Source organism: Procambarus clarkii, chromosome 53 (genome assembly GCF_040958095.1).
Source record: "Procambarus clarkii isolate CNS0578487 chromosome 53, FALCON_Pclarkii_2.0, whole genome shotgun sequence".
NCBI lineage: Eukaryota > Metazoa > Arthropoda > Malacostraca > Decapoda > Cambaridae > Procambarus > Procambarus clarkii.
This window is the reverse complement of record NC_091202.1, coordinates 13,197,597-13,220,105: the sequence shown is the minus strand read 5'-3', so window position 1 is coordinate 13,220,105 and position 22,509 is coordinate 13,197,597. Positions and strand designations below refer to the sequence as shown.

Genomic DNA, 22,509 nt, shown 5'->3' with positions numbered 1-22,509 from the left:
CCCGCCACGGTCCGCCTGCTCCACTCGGGTGCGATGGGCTTCGGCCACAATCCAATAAGCGGATCGTCAACCCATGCATAATGCAAAAGAAAACAAACTCAGCTCTCAAACTGGGCACATGAATGTAAGGATCCTGACACCGGGTCTCTCGGAAGATCTACTGGAAGTGAACGACCCCCGCAAGACAAGTGTGATCAACAATGAACTATGCAGGCTCTAGATGGACATAGTCGCCCTGCAGGAGACACGTCTGCCCGCGACCGGCAGCATACCAGAGAAGGAATATACCTTCTTCTGGCAGGGCAAACCTCCAGAAGAGGTAAGGGAGTATGGCGTTGGCTTTGCCATCTGGAACGGGTTGTTAGGGTACATAGTACTGCCCTCGGAGGGGTCTGCAAGGATCATCAAACTTCAGCTTCATACAAATGGTCAGCCTCTTCAATGCCTATGCACCAACACTGACCTCCTCTATCGAAGCGAAGGACAAGTTCTATGATGACCTCGGCCTAACTTTCAGAGACATACCTCAACAAGAGTCAGTCTTCCTCCTGGGAGACTTTAATGCGAGAGTTGGTTCTGATCACAGCTCTTGGCCTTCCTGCCTGGGCCAGTTTGGATTTAGGAAGATGAATGAGAGTGGGCAGCGCCTCCTGGAGTTCTGCTCCTGTCATGATCTCTGCATTACCAATTCCTTCTTCGACACCAAACCCCAGCATAAGGTTTCCTGGAGACACCCCAGGTCTAAGCATTGGCACCAACTTGACCTGGTGCTTACGGGACGTAGCAATCTGAGAAACGTTAAAGAGACGCACAGCTTCCAGAGCGCAGATTGCGACACTGACCACTCTCTCGTCGTTTGCAGAGTAAATTTCCAGCCCCGCAAAATCCACAGAGCAAAGATGGAGGGAAGACCACGCATTAACGTTAACAAGACCCGTGACCTTCACGAGGTGGAGGAATTCACTGCTGCGCTGGTAAATGCCCTTCCTGTACCACCCTGCGATAGCGCAAGTGAGAGGTGGTTACATCTCGGGGGCACTATTTTCAACACTGCTATGTCCACCTTCGGTAAGAGGCAGAATAAGTCAGCAGATTAGTGCGAGGCCGGTGCAGAAGAACTGTTACCCCTCGTAGAGGAAAAGAGACGAGCTCTCTCATCCTACAAGAACCTGCCCTCAGAAAGGAACCTACAGACCCTCCGTACTACCCGCAGTAGAGTTCAACAAACTGCAAGGTGCTGTGCTAACGATTACTGGCTTCGACTCTGTTCCAGCATCCAGACTGTGGCCTCTGTCGGCAACATAAGAGGCATGTACGAAGGGATCAAACAGGTAACAGGCCCTACACAAAACAGGGCGGCTCCTTTGAAATCAGCTACTGGAGATCATTAAATACCGTGATCAACAGATGAATCGCTGGATGGAACATTACTCCGAACTCCTCCAGAGAGAACTTGGTCAGCGTAGAAGCCTTGGATGCAATCGAGTACCTGCCCATCATGGAAGAACTTGATCTTGAACCGACTGTGGAAGTAGTTGAGAAAGCAGTAGATTCACTTTCTTCAGGGAAGGCCCCAGGAGACGACGGGATTCCACCTGAAGTTCTCAAGTGCGCTCGTGGAACACTTAAATCTGAGCTTCATGAACTTCTGTGCGAGTGCTGGAGGGAGGGTTCGGTGCCACAAGACATGATAGATGCAAACATCATCACTCTCTACAAAAATAAAGGTGACAGAAGCAATGTCACTAACTATCACGGCATCTCCCTCCTCAGCGTTGTCGGCAAACTCTTCGCCAGGGTCGTCTTGGTCAGGCTTCAAATTCTTGCTGAAAGAGTGTACCCTGAGTCACAGTGCGGTTTCCGAGCAGAGGTCGACCACTGACATGGTGTTCTTCCTGAGACAGTTTCAAGAAAAGTGCTGGGAGCAGAGAAAAGCTTTGTACATCGCCTTCATTGACCTTGCAAAGGCTTTTGACCTCGTGAGCAGAGACGAACTCTTCAAGATCTTGGCCAAAATTGGCTGTCTACCCACCCTACTCAGCATGATACAATCCTTCCACAAGGACATGAAGGGAACAGTCGTGTACCATGGTTCAACTTCTGAACCATTCAACATCAACAGTGGTGTTTTAAACAGGGGGGTGAGTTCTTGTTCCAAACCTGTTCGGCATCTTCTTCGCGATCCTCGTTAAGCATGCCTTTGGAACAACCACAGAGGGCATCTATCTCCGTACAAGATCTGATGGAAAGCTCTATAAACTATCCAGACTCCGAGCAAAGACAAAAGTACAGATGCGAATTCTCAGGGAGATCCTCAGGGAGTTCCTCTTCGCCGACGAATCTGTGATCACCACACACACGGCAGAAGGCCTACAGCAGCTACTCAACCGCTTTGCTACAGCCTGTTCCGCATTCGGCCTGACAATCAGCCTGAAGAAGATTCAGGTGATGGGGCAAGACGTCAATGAGCTACCCTGCATAAACATCTCAGGTTATATGCTGGAGGCGGTTCACGAGTTTGTGTATCTGGGCTCCACACTTTCAGACACCCTTTCCCTGGACACTGAACTCAACAGGCGTATCGGGAAGGCCGCAACAGCACTGGCCAAGCTCACAAAGCGCGTTTGGGAAAATGCCAAACTGACAGTGCACACCAAGGCACAAGTCTACATAGCATGTGTGGTGAGTACACTTCTCTACGGCCTGGAATCCTGGACCCTGCACTTTCACCAGGAGAAATGGCTCAATACCTTTCACATGCGGAACCTGAGACGCATCCTTGACATCACATGGAAAGACCACGTCACCAACAACACAGTACTCGAGAGAACAGGAGTCACTTCAATGTTCACTCTCCTGAAGCAGAGACGCATGCAATGGCTGGGACATGTCACACGCATGGTCGATGGCCGCATACCAAAGGACCTCTTGTATGGAGAACTGGCAACAGGAAGGAGACCCACCGGAAGACCTCAGCTGCGTTTCAAAGATGCCTGCAAACGCGACCTCAAGCAAATGAACATCGACATCAACACTTGGGAGGCAGCAGCTGCGGACAGATCTGTCTGGAGATGCAAAGTGCTGAAGGGAATCCAGCAATTCGAGGATGACCTGAAGAGGCACTCGAAGGATAATAGACTTCAGAGGAGGTCTCTACCACTGTTAGACGCACCCGCTTCGGCGTTTATCTGCGCTCGGGACTGTCATTCTCGGGTTGGCCTTCACAGCCACAGCAGGCGCTGCATCCAACTAGACTACAACAACTAGACACCCAGGGCACAACTCCATAATCCCACGGGATTGACGGAAGCCTACTATATGTCATCATATGTGGCTTTACAAGAATGTAAAATATCAGTGCTTTGTACTCTCATAAACTCAAGGTACCGTCTTGTATATAAATAAATTAAATAAAAATAAAATATACATTAAATAAATGCAAACCCCGTGTCATAGGGGTAACACACTCGCCCCGCGTAATGATTTGGCCTGGCTTCGTATCCTTGGCGGGGAGGATTGACTAGGCACCAGTCCCTAACTGTACATCTCAGTTCACACAGCAGTGATTGGGTACCTGGTTGTTTAACGTTTTAGAGGGTCGTATTCCAGCTTAAATTAAGATTTAGGACCTGTCTGAAACGCTATGCGTAATATTGGCTGCAAAAGAATTTAAGACCTCTTGTATATAAAAATAAATATTTATCTTCCTAGTCTTCCTTCTACCAGTCTCCGTGGTGTAGTGGTAAGAAACTCGCCTGGTGTTCCGCGAACGCTTTGTCATGGGTTCGTATCCTGGCCGGGCAGGATTTACTGGGCGCAAATCCTTAAGTGTAGCCTCTGTTTAACGCAACAGCAAAATGTGTACTTGGTTGTAAAAACGATTCTTCGCGGCGGGGATCGTATTCCAGGGACCTGACCGAAACGCTACGCGTACTAGTGGCTGCACAAGAATGTATCAACTCTTGTATATATCTAAAAAAAAAAAAATTCAAGAATTTGCATTTCCCATGGATGGGGCAAGTGTCGCTAACGAAATGTTCTTTAAATCTGATTTCTTTGCTTTCCCATAAGATACAGTTTCTGTGATGCATTCACAATAAGTATTATATCACCGTTTTTCTGAGGCATATAATATTTAAGCTGTATTGGTGGATGGGGTGGAACATGTGGCCTGCTTAAGTGCACATAAAATTTAAAAAAAGAAAACTATTCCAATGTTATATCACAAAAAACGAATTTATCTTAAACTCATTTATTCTTCTCTTTGTAGCTTGGACTTTAAATTACGAAATATATATTAATATTAGACAAATATTAGTATAAATATTAATATTAAACAAATATTAGTGTAAATATTAATATTAGACAAATATCACCCCAAATATTAGACATTATTTGAAGTGATTAATGCAATGACTTGACCCCAGTGTTTTTAAGTACTCGTAAGTTACATATGAATTAGGGGTATTTAGCTATATAATGAAATGACTAACTTGATAATAGAATGGCAAATGGGTAAGTATTCAATTTTGTTAATACTTCATACCGCTAAGCTCCTCCCACTAACAGAGTATTCATGGCAATGGTAGACACTTATTATCTTTTTTTAAAAATGAAAATGAGAGAGTCAGGGATTCAGAAAGATACAGATATAGATATGTACAAATACAGAAAAGATATATAAAGAAAGAGTGATACAGAGATAGAGACAGTTATAATGAGAGAGATAGACATAGAAACTGATATACAGAAGGAGAGATACATATTGAGATGTAGTGATACAGAAACTGAGATAGATAAAGATATAGATTTAAAGAAAGAGAGAGAGATTTAAATATTTAGGGGCTACTTTTAATTGGGAAAGGGAATCCATAGCCTTGGAGAAAAGCATGTTATTCCCTGGAGGAAATTTTTAAGTCGCCCAATTCAGATACCATGTTTGTCCTAGCATACTCCTTTTTTATATTTAAATTTGCTTATTTATATTTATACAAGTTTGAGAATATAATGAAAGGTTGAATGTTGTTGATGTTTTTGAGCTCCTCAGTCTCTAGACAAGAAGCGAACCGGGTCCGTTTCCCTCTGGACTGCCACACTGAATTGTTGAAACAGGAAACTGGCAGCTCTTGGGTTTCTGGTAGTATCAAAGAGCCTGCAACCCAATTCTCTGAAAAAGATCATGTTGCCTTTGCCCCATGGGCCAAGTGTCTCAGATGCTATGAGAACAAATGTGGGCTGATATGCAGGCGATGAGTCACAATAACGTGGCTGAAGTATGTTGTTCATACAATTATACTTCACAATCGACTGGAGAATGGTCCAGGACGGACCGAAACGTCGTTGTCCCTTTATTTTCTAGTGTGTGGATTGGTCAACATTCCAGTGTGCTGATATTCCAGTTTATTTTATTAGTTTGATTTTACTGCTTCCCTTTGTGCAACACATTCGTGATACGAACCCAGACTAAGTGATAAATAGGCTTAACCAGGGTGGATACACATGTGTAGTCCCACACCAGCTGTTTGCGCCTCTTCGAAGGACAGATTGTGATACCATTAGGGCGAAATGCAGGATCGTAGGTGTGGTGTTTGTATGTTACTGAGGAAGTCTTGGTTGTAGGGTTGATGTAAAGTCATGACTTGGTTACTGACTTTAATACTTAATATGATTACATGACTAGTAGCTACCAAGCTTGGCGGGCGTCCTGTACGCTCTATTGTTTACCTCCCTCTGCCGTCTCAGCCGCCGCACATAGAAAACGGATGGTACCATTTTCTGTGAACATGACATCCCTCCTTTTCTTTAAAAAGAATGAATACAGGATGTCTACCATGCTTGTAGCACAAAGCAAAGTTATTGACACAAAGTAGGTTATTACCATATCAAGAGATACTGCATACATTTAACATTAATTAAGCACACAAAGAATTTAAACAACTTAATCTTTTCCACAAAGGATTTCAATGTTAAAAATACATATGCAATGTTAAACATGAAAGAAACTGTAATACAAAGTTACAAAATATTGAATGAGATATCTGCATTATTCAAACAATATTAAATTTAGTTTAGCATAATAAGTAAATACTTTTCATTACATAGGAACACAATTAATCATCAAATCGTGTAGGGCGTTTAACATGACGTTTAGGACGAGAGTCCTTAAATGCAATAACATCCCTTGATGAATTGTTTGTCGGGTTATAACTATTTTTTTCTTTTTAACGAGAACAGTGTCACCAACCTTTATGAACTGTTCCTTTGCACGTTGATCATGAGCAATTTTCATTTTGCCCTTGGCTAGTGCATCCTTCTGAGCGAGACGTTTATCCGTTACCTCGGCTGGCATGACGGGTAGTGCGATTCTCATAGGACGTCCAAATAAAAGTTCGCCAGGCGACTTGCCCAGTGTTCCATGTGGTGTTGCACGGTAGTTCCTGAGAAAAGCATACATAGCTTGTTTCCAGGATCGTCCTTCGGCATGAGCACAGCGTACCGCTTTCATGAGAGGTTGCATGAATCTCTCAACTTCTCCATTTGCTTGAGGATGTAGTGGCATCACACGGCGGTGTTTGAATCCAATATGCTCAGCAAAGTTGACGAAGTCTTGTCCATTGAATGGCGGTCCATTGTCTGTCTTGACAACTTCAGGAATGCCAAAGTTTGAAAAGATCTTGTCGAGTTTCGGGATGACAGCCTTTGCAGATGTGGAAGTGATGATTTCTACTTCTGGATATCGTGAGTGATCATCAATGACTACCATCAAGTACTCTCCAGTTGGTAGTGGTCCACAGAAGTCCATCGATACTTCCGTCCATGGTGCAGCAGGTAGTGGTGAAGGTTGTAGAGGTGTTGGTCTTGAAGTATCCACTGCAGCTTGGCAAGGGACACAGGCATCATGCATATCCTTTGCTTGACGATCAATGCCAGGAAACCACACCTTTTCTCGTAGCAGCTGTTTCGTCCTAACAAGACCTTGGTGTCCTTGATGTGCAAGCTTCAGAGCACGTTGCTGGAGAACAGCTGGAATCACGATACGAGTACCTCGCAGCACAGTGTCGCGTTGTTGTGTAACACTTAATTCTGTCTGGATGCGTTCAAGTGCTTTGAATGCATCTTGGTCAACTCCTGAGGGTGGGATGCGTGGAAACTTTTTCTTAGTCAATGCATCCACTGTTGCTTGCAGAGTTGGGTCCTCTAGGGTTGCAGTACGGATTTCATCAAGAGTAAGAGCCTTAGGGACTGCATCACAGGTTACAGAGTGTACATATTCCTCGGCAACTTGCTGATGCTTGGTGATGGTGAAACTGTTGGCAGGATGTCGACTGATGTAATCAGCGGGATTGCCTGCACCCGGCTTGTATTTCACCGTAAAGTTGTATGGTTGCAGACGAAGAGCCCATCTCTCAATGCGAGCTGGTGGTTTGGACTTTGGATTATTGAAGATGGTCTCCAACGGTTTGTGGTCAGTGGCTATCGTGGTGAAGGGTGCACCAAGCAGATACACATTGAAGTGTTCACAGCCCCATACAAGAGCAAGAGCTTCCTTCTCTGTCTGACTGTATCGTTGCTCAACATCTGTGAGAGAACGACTGGCGTAGGCAATTACTACTCTGGAATCTGGTTGACCAGGTTTGTGTTGGGCTAAAACAGCACCTAATCCAACAGGACTAGCATCCACCGTTAACTCAGTGTCCATTGATGGATCAAAGTATGCAGCAGTCGCATTCTCTACTAGTGCATCTTTCACAGCATCAAATGCATTTTGCTCGATATCGCTCCAGTACCATGATGCATTTTTCTTCAGGAGCTCACGTAGAGGCTTTGTAATGGTAGCAAAATCTGGAATGAAGCGAGAACAGTAGTTTGCCATTCCCAGAAAACTATGTACTTCAGTGGACGTTGAAGGAGGTGCAGCATTCTTGATATCTGCAACTTTCTTAGGATCTGGAGACAGACCTTTGTCACTAAGTACATGTCCAAAGAATTCAATTTTATGTTGATTGAACTCACACTTTGCTCGGCTTAGCGTCAAATTCTTTTCTCGTAAGCGTTGCAATGTTGCACGAAGAGCTTTGTCGTGTTCAGCTTGGGTACGGCCATAAACAATGATGTCATCAGACATGTTGTCAGCATTAGGTATATCTTGCAATACCTGGCTGATGATGTGCTGGAATACCTCGGCAGCACTGTTGATACCAAAACTCAGGCGCTTGAACCTATACAGACCTCGATGTGTCGTAAACGTTGTGATGAATCGACTCTCCTCATCAAGTTCAAGCTGATGATAGCCCTTGTTTAAATCTAACTTGCTGAATACAGTTGCACCATTCAAGCGGTAGATCATATCATCTACAGTCGGTGTAGGATGGCGTTCACGCATTATTGCCTTGTTGGGAACACGCATGTCCACACAAATGCGTATCTCATCTGGATTCTTCGGCTTTGGTGGAGTGACAATTGGGCTTACCCATGGTGTTGGGCCTGTTACTGGTTCAATGATATCTAGTTCTATCAGCCTATCCAGTTCAGCATCGACTTTCTTGCGAGTATGGAATGGTTGTCGGCGATGTGGTTGGGCAACTGGAATTACATCTGGGTTGATATGCAGATGTACTTTGCTATCAGTATAACAACCTATGGATTTAAATCGATCAGAAAATTCAGCAACAATACCATCAACATTGTTTGCAGATTCCACTGCTACAGCATTAGAAAGCTGAAGTAGCCCCAATTTGGTTGAAGTCTTGTAACTGAGTAAAGACTCCTTTGCATTCCTAACAACATGGAATGTAGTAATGAGCATTGCATTCTTTGACTTAATCTCTGCAGTGAAAGTTCCAATCACTGGCAAGGCTAACTTCGAAGCATAGGCAGTGGCTTTACCATTGTATTTTTCTAGCTTTGGGAACTGTTTTCTAAATTTTTCATAGTGGCACTCAGCCATGGTGTCAATGTTTGATCCAGTGTCAATAAGAACTTTGAGACAAATACCAGCAATGTATACACATGTCTCTGGGTTGTTTGGAAGATCATTCCATTCTGTGATTGCTTGTACTCCATAAGTATAATCACATTCACTGTCATCTGAGACTGGTTGTAATGAAATGTTGTCTTGTACATTATTAACATTCTGGATATGAGGTGCAATATTGTGTTTACCACCTCGACCCCTATGACCTGATCCTCGTACAGTGCTTTTATTCATTGACTGTGGTTTCTTTAGTGCAGAACGACACATAGCACCAAAATGACCTAGTTTTCTACACTCATAGCACTTCTTACCTTGAGCAGGACAAACATTATCTTGGTGTGGGTAGTCTCCTCCACAATTGTAACATTTATTGTTGACACCCTCTGATGTGGGTCGTTGTGACTGCTTGAGCCTTGTTCCTTGACCCAAGTTGTGACGTGGTTCTCGGCTCAATTTACTGTTAGGTTTGCCATGATATCTTCTTTGATCACGGTGTCCTCCCTGAACCTTACGTACCTCATCACTGTTAGTAACAGTGGCAGAACCGTTATTGGCACTGCACTCCATGACACGAGCATCACGTGCAGCATCTTCCATTCGACGAGCCATATCCAGTATCTTGGTAAGAGAACTGTCATCATCAACAAGTTCTAGAGCTCTTCGACGAAGACGTGTAGATGTGCATGTTTCAATTATTTGCTGTTTGATTTCTTTGTCAACATCAGCAAACTCACAATGGGCTGCTAAACCCTGCAGACGTGTGTGGTATTGATCCACAGTTTCATTAGAGAGTTGTTTTGCTCTCCTGAAATGCATAATTTCCATAGCAGTATTTTGCCTTGGTTTGAAATGCTCTGTTAGTTTGGCTTTGGCAGTGTCATAATCTTTGGCACCACCAGTGTCTTTCAGTGTGTCAAAGATGTCACAAACTCTATCACCTGCATAATGAAGTAGAAAGGCACGCTTTCTTTCAGCACTTTTGATGTCAGAAACTATCAACAAATTTTCAAACTTTTTAAGCCATTTGACCCACCTCTGTGACAGGTTTGTCTGGTCACAGTCAGGATCAAATGCAGGAAACTGAGGTATATTTGCCATTTTTTACTGAATAAATGTAACTTATCACTTAAATGTTCCTCAGAATATTAAACACTTACTGCACTGTATATGTTAGTCAAGAATTCACTGTAATTACTTTAATTTTGCAAAGCACACAAGCATTTTAATGCAAAAGTTCACAACAGTGCACAATATAGCAGCAACTGACTTCTTACCTAGCCCTTGTGTACATGTGTTGTTCCTACTCACAGCAGCACAGCAGTTGGTACAGCAGCAGTTGGTACAGCAGTTGGTGCAGCAGTTGGTACAGCAGTTGGTACAGCAGTCAGTTCAGTGTGATGAATTTTGTAGCACGAAGCGTCGTTTCGTAACCAAAACATCAGGTTTTGTACACATCAAAGCGTCGTTTCGCTCCAGGCAGCATGCTTCTCCCTTGTGTTTGAAACTGAACAAATACCTGCGTTCACAGTTCATCCTCGTCGCCAATGTGGTGTTTGTGTGTTACTGAGGAAGTCTTGGTTGTAGGGTTGATGTAAAGTCATGACTTGGTTACTGACTTTAATACTTAATATGATTACATGACTAGTAGCTACCAAGCTTGGCGGGCGTCCTGTACGCTCTATTGTTTACCTCCCTCTGCCGTCTCAGCCGCCGCACATAGAAAACGGATGGTACCATTTTCTGTGAACATGACAGTAGGGTATTTGGCGCTTTATAGAATGAGATTCTCTCTATGCTGTGCACTTAACTGAAGCAAGTCTGCTCTTCATGATGTCATTACCTTCGCTGTGTGGTGCCGGCCAACCCTTTGAGCTTCCACAGTGTTGACCTTGCAAGCCATATTGGTCAGCTATCACCCTCTTCCAAATATACAGGTATTCATTGTGAACTGGGACACCAAGACGGATGACGCCTGCAGCAAGGAGGGCCTCCAGATCTGTATGCATGCATGTTGCAACCATTGGTCCTCTACATGGGGACACCCATGTGCTCAAAGATGAGTTTTATCCTGTTGTGATGATGTGCTCTTTGGGGTGTTCTAGTTGATGGGGCAGCACGGGCATCATGTATGCCTCAGAAGTGGCACCAACAGTGCCTGGATCAGTCTGTCTCTCTATCAATCCTCATCCCCACTTCCACCCTCTCCTCACTCTCCTCTCCCTTACTTTTCCACCTCTTCCCCATTTCCTTGTCTCCACTCATCAGCCCTCTTCCCTCTTTTCCCTCCCTTCACACCCCCTATTCCCTTTTCTCTCTTCCCCCTCACTCAAACTCTCCCGCCTCTTCATCCATTCCTCGCTCTTCCTACCCCTTTTCCCTCATCTCACTCCCCCACATGTCCCACAATATCCCACCTCTCTTCCACAATATCAAGATCTATAACAATTTAAGAACATTTCAGACAAAGTCGTTTCATCAACACAATCTATAAAGTATAAATGATTTATACGAATTCCTATTTTTTGTTATTCTAAAAGTTAGTAATTATTATTATAATTATTATTATAATATTAAATTTTGGGTTGATCAGAGAACAGTTTCTGATTCAATCAAATAATAATAATAATAATAATAATAATAATAATAGTAATAATAATAATAATAATAATAATAATAATAATAATAATAATAATAATAATAATAATAATAATAATGACAACATAGGATAAAAACCCACACATGTGTATTTGAGAAATTTATGTAAGGAATTTACACCAAGTCTTTCACACTCTCCTTAGTGTTTTATGAACGTCTAAGTGTGTGATTAGGATGAGACTTACATATCGAAGTCTAATGAGGCTCGTGCCACACTATTAGACAACGTCTAATAATGACATTGGTTAGTCATTAGACTTTGAGATGTAAGGCTCGTCCTAATCACACAGACGTTGATAAAGCACTCAGGAGAGTGTGGAAAGACTTGTTGCAAATTTCTTACATAAATTTAACAAATCCACAAGCGTGGGTTTGTATCCTGTGTTGTTACGGTGACATTGGCACAGTGTCAATTGGCGATGTTATGTTTGACACCAATTCCCTACCCGCCCATGTTGTGCACGTACCCAACAACAATTACTGAGTAATATTGAGTGACGAAAGCTTCAAACATTTCCAGCAAGGTTTACAATATTTAGAGCAACAGAGAAGATGAAGGAGAATATTGCTATAACATTTGCCGGAGTCTTGTTATAATGTTCACATATTGATCCTAGTTCTAAGTGATCACGATGTGAGACCCAGTGAGTAATGACGTGTATCTTAGTGCACCTTGCCTGTGTACCTTCTTTGTGGAACCCTACTGCTACCTTGTCTGTACTTTACTGACACCTTCCTGGTACCTTACTGGTACCTTATTGCACTTTACTGGTACCTTCTTGTACCTTACTGGTACCTTCTTGTACCCTACTAATACCTTCTTGTACCTTACTGGTACCTTCTTGTACCTTCTTGAACCATACTGGTACCTTCTTGTACCTTACTGGTACCTTCTTGTACTTTACTGGTACCTTCTTGTACCTTACTGGTACCTTCTTGTACCTTACTGGTACCTTCTTGTACCTTACTGGTACCTTCTTGTACCTTACTGGTACCTTAGTGTACCTTACTGGTACCTTCTTGTACCTTACTGGAACCTTCGTGTACCTTACTGGTACCTTCGTGTACCTTACTGGTACCTTCTTGTACCTTACTGGTACCTTAGTGTACCATACTGGTACCTTCTTGTACCTTACTGGTACCTTCTTGTACCTTACTGGAACCTTCGTGTACCTTACTGGTACCTTCTTGTACCTTACTGGTACCTTAGTGTACCTTACTGGTACCTTTTTGTTCCTTACTGGTACCTTCTTGTACCTTACTGGTACCTTAGTGTACCTTACTGGTACCTTTTTGTTCCTTACTGGTATCTTCTTGTACCTTACTGGTACCTTATTGTACCTTACTGGTACCTTCGTTTACCTTACTGGTACCTTAGTGTACCTTACTGGTATCTTCTTGTACCTTACTGGTACCTTATTGTACCTTACTGGTACCTTCGTTTACCTTTCTGGTACCTTCTTGTACCTTACTGGTACCTTCTTGTACCTTACTGGTACCTTAGTGTACCTTACTGGTACCTTCTTGTACCTTACTGGAACCTTCGTGTACCTTACTGGTATCTTCTTGTACCTTACTGGTACCTTCTAGTACCTTACTGGTACCTTAGTGTACCTTACTGGTATCTTCTTGTACCTTACTGGTACCTTATTGTACCTTACTGGTACCTTCGTTTACCTTACTGGTACCTTCTTGTACCTTACTGGTACCTTCTTGTACCTTACTGGTACCTTAGTGTACCTTACTGGTACCTTCTTGTACCTTACTGGAACCTTCGTGTACCTTACTGGTATCTTCTTGTACCTTACTGGTACCTTCTTGTACCATACTGGTACCTTCTTGTACCTTACTGGTACCTTCTTGTACCTTATTGGTACCTTCTTGTACCTTACTGGTACCTTCTTGTACCATACTGGTATCTTCTTGTACCTTACTGGAACCTTCTTGTACCATACTGGTACCTTCTTGTACCTTACTGGTACCTTATTGTACCTTACTGGTACCTTCTTGTACCTTACTGGTACCTTCTTGTACCTTACTGGTACTTTAGTGTATCTTACTGGTACCTTCTTGTACCATACTGGTACCTTCTTGTACCTTACTGGTACCTTCTTGTACCTTACTGGTACCTTCTTGTTCCTTACTGGTACCTTCTTGTACCATACTGGTACCTTCTTGTACCTTACTTGTACCTTAGTGTACCTTACTGGTACCTTCTTGTACCTTACTGGTACCTTTTTGTTCCTTACTGGTACCTTTTTGTACCTTACTGGTACCTTCTTGTACCTTACTGGTACTTTAGTGTACCTTACTGGTACCTTCTTGTACCTTACTGGTACCTTTTTGTTCCTTACTGGTACCTTTTTGTACCTTACTGGTACCTTAGTGTACCTTACTGGTACCTTCTGTGGGAACCGACCTGTGAGATTTATATTTATTTAATTTATATGAATTTATATTTACGTTAATTTATATACTTCGATAGCAATTTGTATAATGATAAGTGGACTGTATTTCTGCAATAATCTCATAATCTCACAAATCGATCCTCTACACATTAGGGGGGGTTTATTAAATTAATATATATGCAGCCAATCAAACTACAGTAATAGCTACATACATTGATGAGGTTCCTTCTCTTATAGTACAGCAGGTTAGTCCACCAGGTATAACTAGAGTGTAGACACCAAATTATCCTCTTTGAGGTAGCTTCTATCACCCAGTAACTGGTGCACATAATCTTGCATCCTCGTCTTGACCTGTCAAAAGTGCGCTAGCTGTGAAGCCAGAAACCTATATATGACAAGTATTTCAGAGAAAACTGTATACAGTACATGGAACATGAAAGACCTGGCTTAATTACCTTTAGTATGAGGCGATTTCGCGTTCTAACCGGCTAACCCTATATCCTGACATTAATGGCCATAAATGAATGATAAACGGGTTTCGGATAGACACTTAACTTGTATTTGTAGACAGCGTGTTGACAATGGTACACCTTTGGGTTCCATAACACTACGTCCAAGTAAATTTAACAGGAGCCGAATTTGCTCCCGTGTGAGCCTCTGGTCTCATATAAACAACAATGGCTGCCCTCCTTCCCCACTGACGCCTGGCCTACTTTGTCCAGATTTCAGAAAGTGATAGAAGGGTCACATTTACTCTACTTTAATATTGATAATTAAGTTAATTTATATAAGATGTTTTTATGATGGTAAAGTCCAAAGACTAATGTATTTAAGAATAATTCCCAGCAGAATAGCTGGTGAATTATAATAGTATGTGGTGATGATATCCCGTTTTCTATAGACGGTAATTCCACTACAAGTTACGTTTTCTATGGGTAACTTGTTTATACAACACAGCTCTTATCTGTCTGTATGATATTATTATTAAATGGTGTCGGATTTTCCGACATAATTCCCCAGGGGGCTGCTCACGGGTCGAAGTCCTATTTAGAACAGACGAACACCGATACTCCTCCATCGAATTATTACATTAATTTGATGTTAGTAGTTAGTAATCACACATTTGTGTGTCTGTTCGTACAGGACGGATGTCCCGTACTAGAGTTGCAGGGGTTAGAAGTCTAATGCGATTTCATTTCCCTGTCAACTCTTGAAAGGCTAATATTCAAGCCTTATTACATATTATTTAACCCAGAAGACTGGATGTGATCAAGTACTACAGTCAAGTATGATTCAGGGACTGCAGTGAGATCAGTGACATTAGATATAACTTGAAGTTTCTTCAGGTAACTGGTCACTGATATATAAACACTGAGGCCCATGGAATACATCTTGATTAAATAATAAATGTATCAAATCAGTCATCATATTTATTGGGGTTTAATTTAGTTAATTGATTCAGAAGATTGAATAGCTCATCATTAAAGTAAAGTATGGTTCTGAGACTGCAGTGGGTTCAGTGACATTGGTCGCAGTGACTTGTAGCTGTTTTAGGCTACTGTTCACTGATTTGCCACTGAGGCCTCATGAACTCATCTCCAGCTTTAAATGATGATACTAACATCAACCTCTGTTACTATAGTCAGCTGTAATCTCCTTAGTATAATGCTACTGGAGAAATATAATCAGCTGACAAATTTAGATTTCTACTGGTATTGTTTATCTGCAGGCATAGGTCTCCTCAGGCTTGATACTGGGCCTGAGAGTAATTTACCTCCTGCAGAGTTTAACATGGTTATACCCTGATATTTAGTAGGGCTACCGATGAATCGATGGCAATAGTCTGTCCCAACAAGGAGACCGAAGTCAGTGAGGTGATCAGACTTAATATTATCTGCCAATTTTATTCCTCTATTTCTCAGGAATTTGGCTGTTGCTCTCAGACCTTGAACTTGTAGGTCTACTGGTATTTTGTCCACCACAATGGCTTGTACTCTACAGACGTACCTGCCTAAACGTACTGATGGTTGTACCACCTGGTAGACTTGAGGTCCTGCATCTGTTACAAACCCTGAGATGTTGAATGACATCTGGGCTACAGGCCTTAATTGTAGTTCATCTGCCAACTTTTTAGTGATGTATGTTCTCTGGGATCCTTGGTCAAACAACCCACGGGTATGGACCTTGGCCCTCTTATTCAGGATGGTAATTTGGGCAGTAGGCAAAGTCGTATTACCTTTAGACTTTGCTGATTGGACACTCTTTGTTTGTTGCACCTTGCAGTACTGTACTGTGGTGGGAATGCTATCTTCCACCTTGGGGTTTGGAGACGTTGTTTTGGTGTCTCTGCACAATGCTGCATGGTGCTGACCTTTGTTACACCTATTACAAGGGTGTAATTGGGTACCACAGTCCTTGATGTTATGTTTCCTGAGGCACCTCGTGCAATGTTGCAAATCTTTGAGTCGCTCAACACGGGCGTCACTATCAGGATAATTAGAGCAGTGGTACATTGAATGTTTCTCTTTGCAGAACAAACATGTTCCATAGCTTCCAGTACCCTTTGGTGTCACGTTCTTGGGTGACACAGTAACTATAGGCTTGGAGGGTCCCACTGCATATACGCCCACACTGCCACTGTTCCACTTTGGTGTTGAATTATATTGTCTAGATTGATTTGGAGTACCTTTGGTACTCTGTGGTTTACTATTATTGGTTTCTGATGGTTTACTTGGTGGTTTTAATTTGTCATGTGTTCGTAATTGATGAACTACTGACTTTAAACCTTCAGATATTTCATTCATGGATAAGATACTTTTATTGTAATGAGCACTCATTTGTCTCAATATGTCCCTAGGTATTTTCTCCTGGACAATTATTTTCAAGACCCACTCAGCCCCGTTTGTGTCTGCTGTCAGGCTGAGGGCATTGATCATTGATTCTATCTCCAGCTTGAAGACTTGGAGTGAATCAGCTGAAGCCTCCGGTGGGGGTAAATGCAACAGCTCATGAACTAAATGTGATGTTCTTACTTCTGGATCAGCATAATTATCCTTGAGGAGTTTTACTGCCAGATCATAGCCGTCATTAGTTAATCTCAGATGGGATACTACTGTTTTAGCCTCACCTGATAATTGGCCTTGCAAATAAGAGAATTTACTACTCTTTGGTAAAGATTGTTTTGAGTCTACAAGGTCAACGAATTTGTTCCAAAATTCGTCCCAATCTTCCTCATCTTTTCCTGAGAAAGTGGGTAAATTAATTGGAGGGAGTCGAGCTTCTGCTTGACTCGTATTAGATGCAACTGTTGTTGTTGTTGCTGCCTTGTTCTGGGCAATTAATTTGACATAAGGCTGTAACGTGGCCTGAGTGTGATCTTCATAATTCGCAAGATCAACCATAATGTCGTCTATTTCTGTTTCTGATAAATTGGTGTTGGCAAGTTCAGCCACATATGTTGCTATTTGACATTTGATTTGCTCAAATTTACCTGCAGCTGCTTGATAATAGCTTTCCAGGTCAGCATAATCAACTTGAGATTGTTGTGACAAATCTTCACATTTCTTGATCTGTCTTGTTAAGTGGCCTTTAAGACCTGCAAGGGTTCTTTTCATTCTCCCTGCATTATCCATACTGGCTCGTTGGTAAAGCCTTGTGGGGCTTGTACTTGGGCTGCTCATAATACTGAACAAACACTAATGGTAGCCTAGGGTAAATTCTGCACTCACTAGGCAATAATCCTACCTCTACTAGAGGTTAGCACTTAAAATTAATACACATTATATATATACAATCATCCACACTAATGATTTGAGTGATAAACCAGTGTCATTGGAAGTACCTTTAGGTTAGCTCTTCTATATCACCCTAGGATGGTAGAGACACTAATTAATCACTCAAAGGTGTAATGATCATAAGTAAATTATTATATATACACAACTCGACTCGAGTTGATAAAAATTACACCCAAAATAGGGTCTGGACCATTCATTAATGGTGCTAGGTTAATCAATATAGTACAACTGACTATGGTAATAATGGGACTAGGATGAACGAAAATAGTTCAACTAGTCAATGGTTAATATCCTACCCTGTTGTGGGTTGGCAATTAGTAAATATACTGTGAGAACACTAGTGCAGTATATATTAAATAATTCTCTATTTTGGAGAAATAATATACACAATTATTGATAATAGCCTCTTAATTAGCCTCTATGAAACTTCTAATATTATCTAGAAGTATTAAATATTATTAGTGACCTCGCGAAATAAACTCCACAAAATTCGTAGATAATCTCTCGCGAAATGTAACACCACGAAATCCGTGAACAATCTCGCGACACAGTCACTAATTTGGCTGGTTTCTATATTAGCGCTGTCATTTCACAGAATAACACTCCACCAAATCTGTGGGTGTGCGTGAAACCGCTGACGAAGCTGAACTGGGCTGAGGGAGGCTCCTGAGCTCCCTCGAGGCTACGCTGCCGTCTTGACTGCTGGCTTTGTTTAAATAACACTGCACTAGTATATTTAATGAATCCACTGGATAACTGGTTCATCCGGTACTAAGATGACCAAATGTGGGTTCATAGGACCGAATAATCCGGTTCGAAGGACCAAATAATGTGGGAACCGACCTGTGAGATTTATATTTATTTAATTTATATGAATTTATATTTACGTTAATTTATATACTTCGATAGCAATTTGTATAATGATAAGTGGACTGTATTTCTGCAATAATCTCATAATCTCACAAATCGATCCTCTACACATTAGGGGGGGTTTATTAAATTAATATATATGCAGCCAATCAAACTACAGTAATAGCTACATACATTGATGAGGTTCCTTCTCTTATAGTACAGCAGGTTAGTCCACCAGGTATAACTAGAGTGTAGACACCAAATTATCCTCTTTGAGGTAGCTTCTATCACCCAGTAACTGGTGCACATAATCTTGCATCCTCGTCTTGACCTGTCAAAAGTGCGCTAGCTGTGAAGCCAGAAACCTATATATGACAAGTATTTCAGAGAAAACTGTATACAGTACATGGAACATGAAAGACCTGGCTTAATTACCTTTAGTATGAGGCGATTTCGCGTTCTAACCGGCTAACCCTATATCCTGACATTAATGGCCATAAATGAATGATAAACGGGTTTCGGATAGACACTTAACTTGTATTTGTAGACAGCGTGTTGACAATGGTACACCTTTGGGTTCCATAACACTACGTCCAAGTAAATTTAACAGGAGCCGAATTTGCTCCCGTGTGAGCCTCTGGTCTCATATAAACAACAATGGCTGCCCTCCTTCCCCACTGACGCCTGGCCTACTTTGTCCAGATTTCAGAAAGTGATAGAAGGGTCACATTTACTCTACTTTAATATTGATAATTAAGTTAATTTATATAAGATGTTTTTATGATGGTAAAGTCCAAAGACTAATGTATTTAAGAATAATTCCCAGCAGAATAGCTGGTGAATTATAATAGTATGTGGTGATGATATCCCGTTTTCTATAGACGGTAATTCCACTACAAGTTACGTTTTCTATGGGTAACTTGTTTATACAACACAGCTCTTATCTGTCTGTATGATATTATTATTAAATGGTGTCGGATTTTCCGACACCTTCTTGTACCTTACTGGAACCTTCTTGTACCTTACTGGTACCTTCTTGTACCATACTGGTACCTTCTTGTACCTTACTGGTACCTTAGTGTACCTTACTGGTACCTTCTTGTACCTTACTGGTACTTTAGTGTACCTTACTGGTGCCTTCTTGTACCTTACTGGTACCTTCCTGTTCCTTACTGGTACCTTCTTGTACCTTACTGGTACCTTAGTGTACCTTACTGGTACCTTCTTGTACCTTACTGGTACTTTAGTGTACCTTACTGGTGCCTTCTTGTACCTTACTGGTACCTTTTTGTTCCTTACTGGTACCTTTTTGTACCTTACTGGTACCTTAGTGTACCTTACTGGTACCTTATTGTACCTTACTGGAACCTTCTTGTTCCTTATTGGTACCTTCTTGTTCCTTACTGGTACCTTTTTGTACCTTACTGGTACCTTAGTGTACCTTACTGGTACCTTATTGTACCTTACTGGAACCTTCTTGTTCCTTACTGGTACCTTTTTGTTCCTTACTGGTACCTTTTTGTACCTTACTGGTACCTTAGTGTACCTAGCTTACTGGTACCTTCTTGTACCTTACTGGAACCTTCTTGTACCTTACTGGTACCTTCTTGTACCTTACTGGTACCTTAGTGTACCTTACTGGTACCTTCTTGTACCTTACTGGAACCTTCTTGTTCCTTACTGGTACCTTCTTGTACCATACTGGTACCTTCTTGTACCTTACTGGAACCTTCTTGTACCTTACTGGTACCTTCTTGTACCTTACTGGTACCTTTTTGTACCTTACTGGTACCTTCTTGTACCTTACTGGTACCTTAGTGTACCTTACTGGTACCTTATTGTACCTTACTGGTACCTTCTTGTACCTTACTGGTACCTTTTTGTACCTTACTGGTACCTTCTTGTTCCTTACTGGTACCTTCTTGTACCTTACTGGAACCTTCTTGTACCTTGCTATATTGTACCAATATAGTAAGATGTAACAACCAATATAGCGAGTTGTAACACCGAATTTATAACAAGTTGTAACAACCAATATTGCAAGTTGTAACGCCAATATATAGCAAGTTGTAACAACCAATATAGCAATTTGTAACACCCAATATATAGCAAGTTGTAACAACCAATATAGCAATTTGTAACACCCAATATATAGCAAGTTGTAACAACCAATATTGCAAGTTGTAACACCCAATATATAGCAAGTTCTAACAACCAATATTGCAGGTTGTAACAACCAATATAGCAATTCGTAACACCCAATATATAGCAAGTTGTAACAACCAATATAGCAATTTGTAACACCCAATATATAGCAAGTTCTAACAACCAATATTGCAAGTTGTAACAACCAATATAGCAAGTTGTATCAACGTTTTAATACGTCATAAAAAACGTTGTAACAAGATGTAACAACTTTATTGCAAGTTATGACAAACGGAAAATAGGGAGAGTAACGTTGGGTGTTTACAGGGCGGTTATATAAGTGTTTGCTTTCACAATATTATGAACATGAGAATATATATGACGAGGGCGTGGCGAGCTGTGAGTCAGTACACACTTCCAACACCTGCTGAGTAAACACCTGACCCATGGTCAGAGTAGTGGTGGGGCATTTCTAGTCCTATAAAGACCTTGGCAAATAAAGTGAATATGTATGCACACTGTTATGACCCACTCGTAATGACCCAAGTGTAATGACCCAAGTGTAATGGCCCAAGCGTATTGACCCAAGCATCATGACCCAAGCGTAATGACCCAAGCGTAATGACCCAAGGGTATTGACTCAAGCATAATGACCCAAGCATAATGACCCAAGCATAATGACCCAAGCATAATGACCCAAGCGTAATGACCCAAGCATAATGACCCAAGCGTATTGACCCAAGCGTAATGACCCAAGAGTATTGACTCAAGCAAAATGACCCAAGCATAATGAGCCAAGCGTAATGACCCAAGCGAATTGACTGAAGCAAAATGCCCGAACCCGAAAATACTGGCCGAAACGCTGCGCATACTAGTAGCTTTACAAGATTATTATTACCATTTAATGTATCCTCACATTCACAATGTACCTTCTTGTATATGCATAAATAAATAAATAAATTAATAAATGACCCAAGCATAATGACCCAAGCATAATGACCCAAGCGTAATGACCCAAGTGTATTGACCCAAGCGTAATGACCCAAGCATAATGGCCCAAGCGTAATGACCCAAGTGTATTGACCCAAGCGTAATGGCCCAAGCATAATGGCCCAAGCGTAATGACCCAAGTGTATTGACCCAAGCGTAATGACCCAAGTGTATTGACCCAAGCGTAATGACCCAAGTGTATTGACCCAAGCGTAATGACCCAAGTGTATTGACCCAAGTGTATTGACCCAAGTGTATTGACCCAAGCGTAATGACCCAAGTGTATTGACCCAAGCGTAATGACCCAGGTGTATTGACCCAAGCATAATGACCCAAGTGTATTGACCCAAGCGTAATGACCCAAGCATAATGGCCCAAGCATATTGACCCAAGCGTAATGGCCCATGCATAACCAGTTCCGAAAAGATACACTGGACCCATAGCTGTATGTATTCATTTACCTGAAATATAATTTTCTATACCGTTATTTTGCGGCAGTGTTTATATTTATACCGGTATGTATATAAATGTCAATATGCACATGTGTATTATTGTTGATATGTTATATTTCATTTTGTTGTTGTTAAGTGGTTGAACTGTTTGTTAAACGATTGAATGCTGGCCACCAATCGAACCTGCTTGATGAGATTCTAGGAGCTCTTCTTCTCCTCAAGCCTGGCCCGAGGCCAGG

The 22,509-nt window shown here is 41.7% G+C and overlaps 1 protein-coding gene across 1 annotated transcript; it reads left to right on the top strand.

Annotated features, from left to right (window-relative positions):
- Positions 1-2,292: 2,292 nt before the first annotated feature.
- LOC138352326 (uncharacterized) lies at positions 2,293-4,282 on the top strand. Its single transcript, XM_069304706.1, has 2 exons — positions 2,293-2,682; positions 4,271-4,282. The coding sequence occupies exons 1-2, from the start codon at positions 2,293-2,295 to the stop codon at positions 4,280-4,282; spliced, it is 402 nt and encodes a 133-aa protein (XP_069160807.1).
- The last annotated feature ends 18,227 nt before the right edge of the window (positions 4,283-22,509 follow it).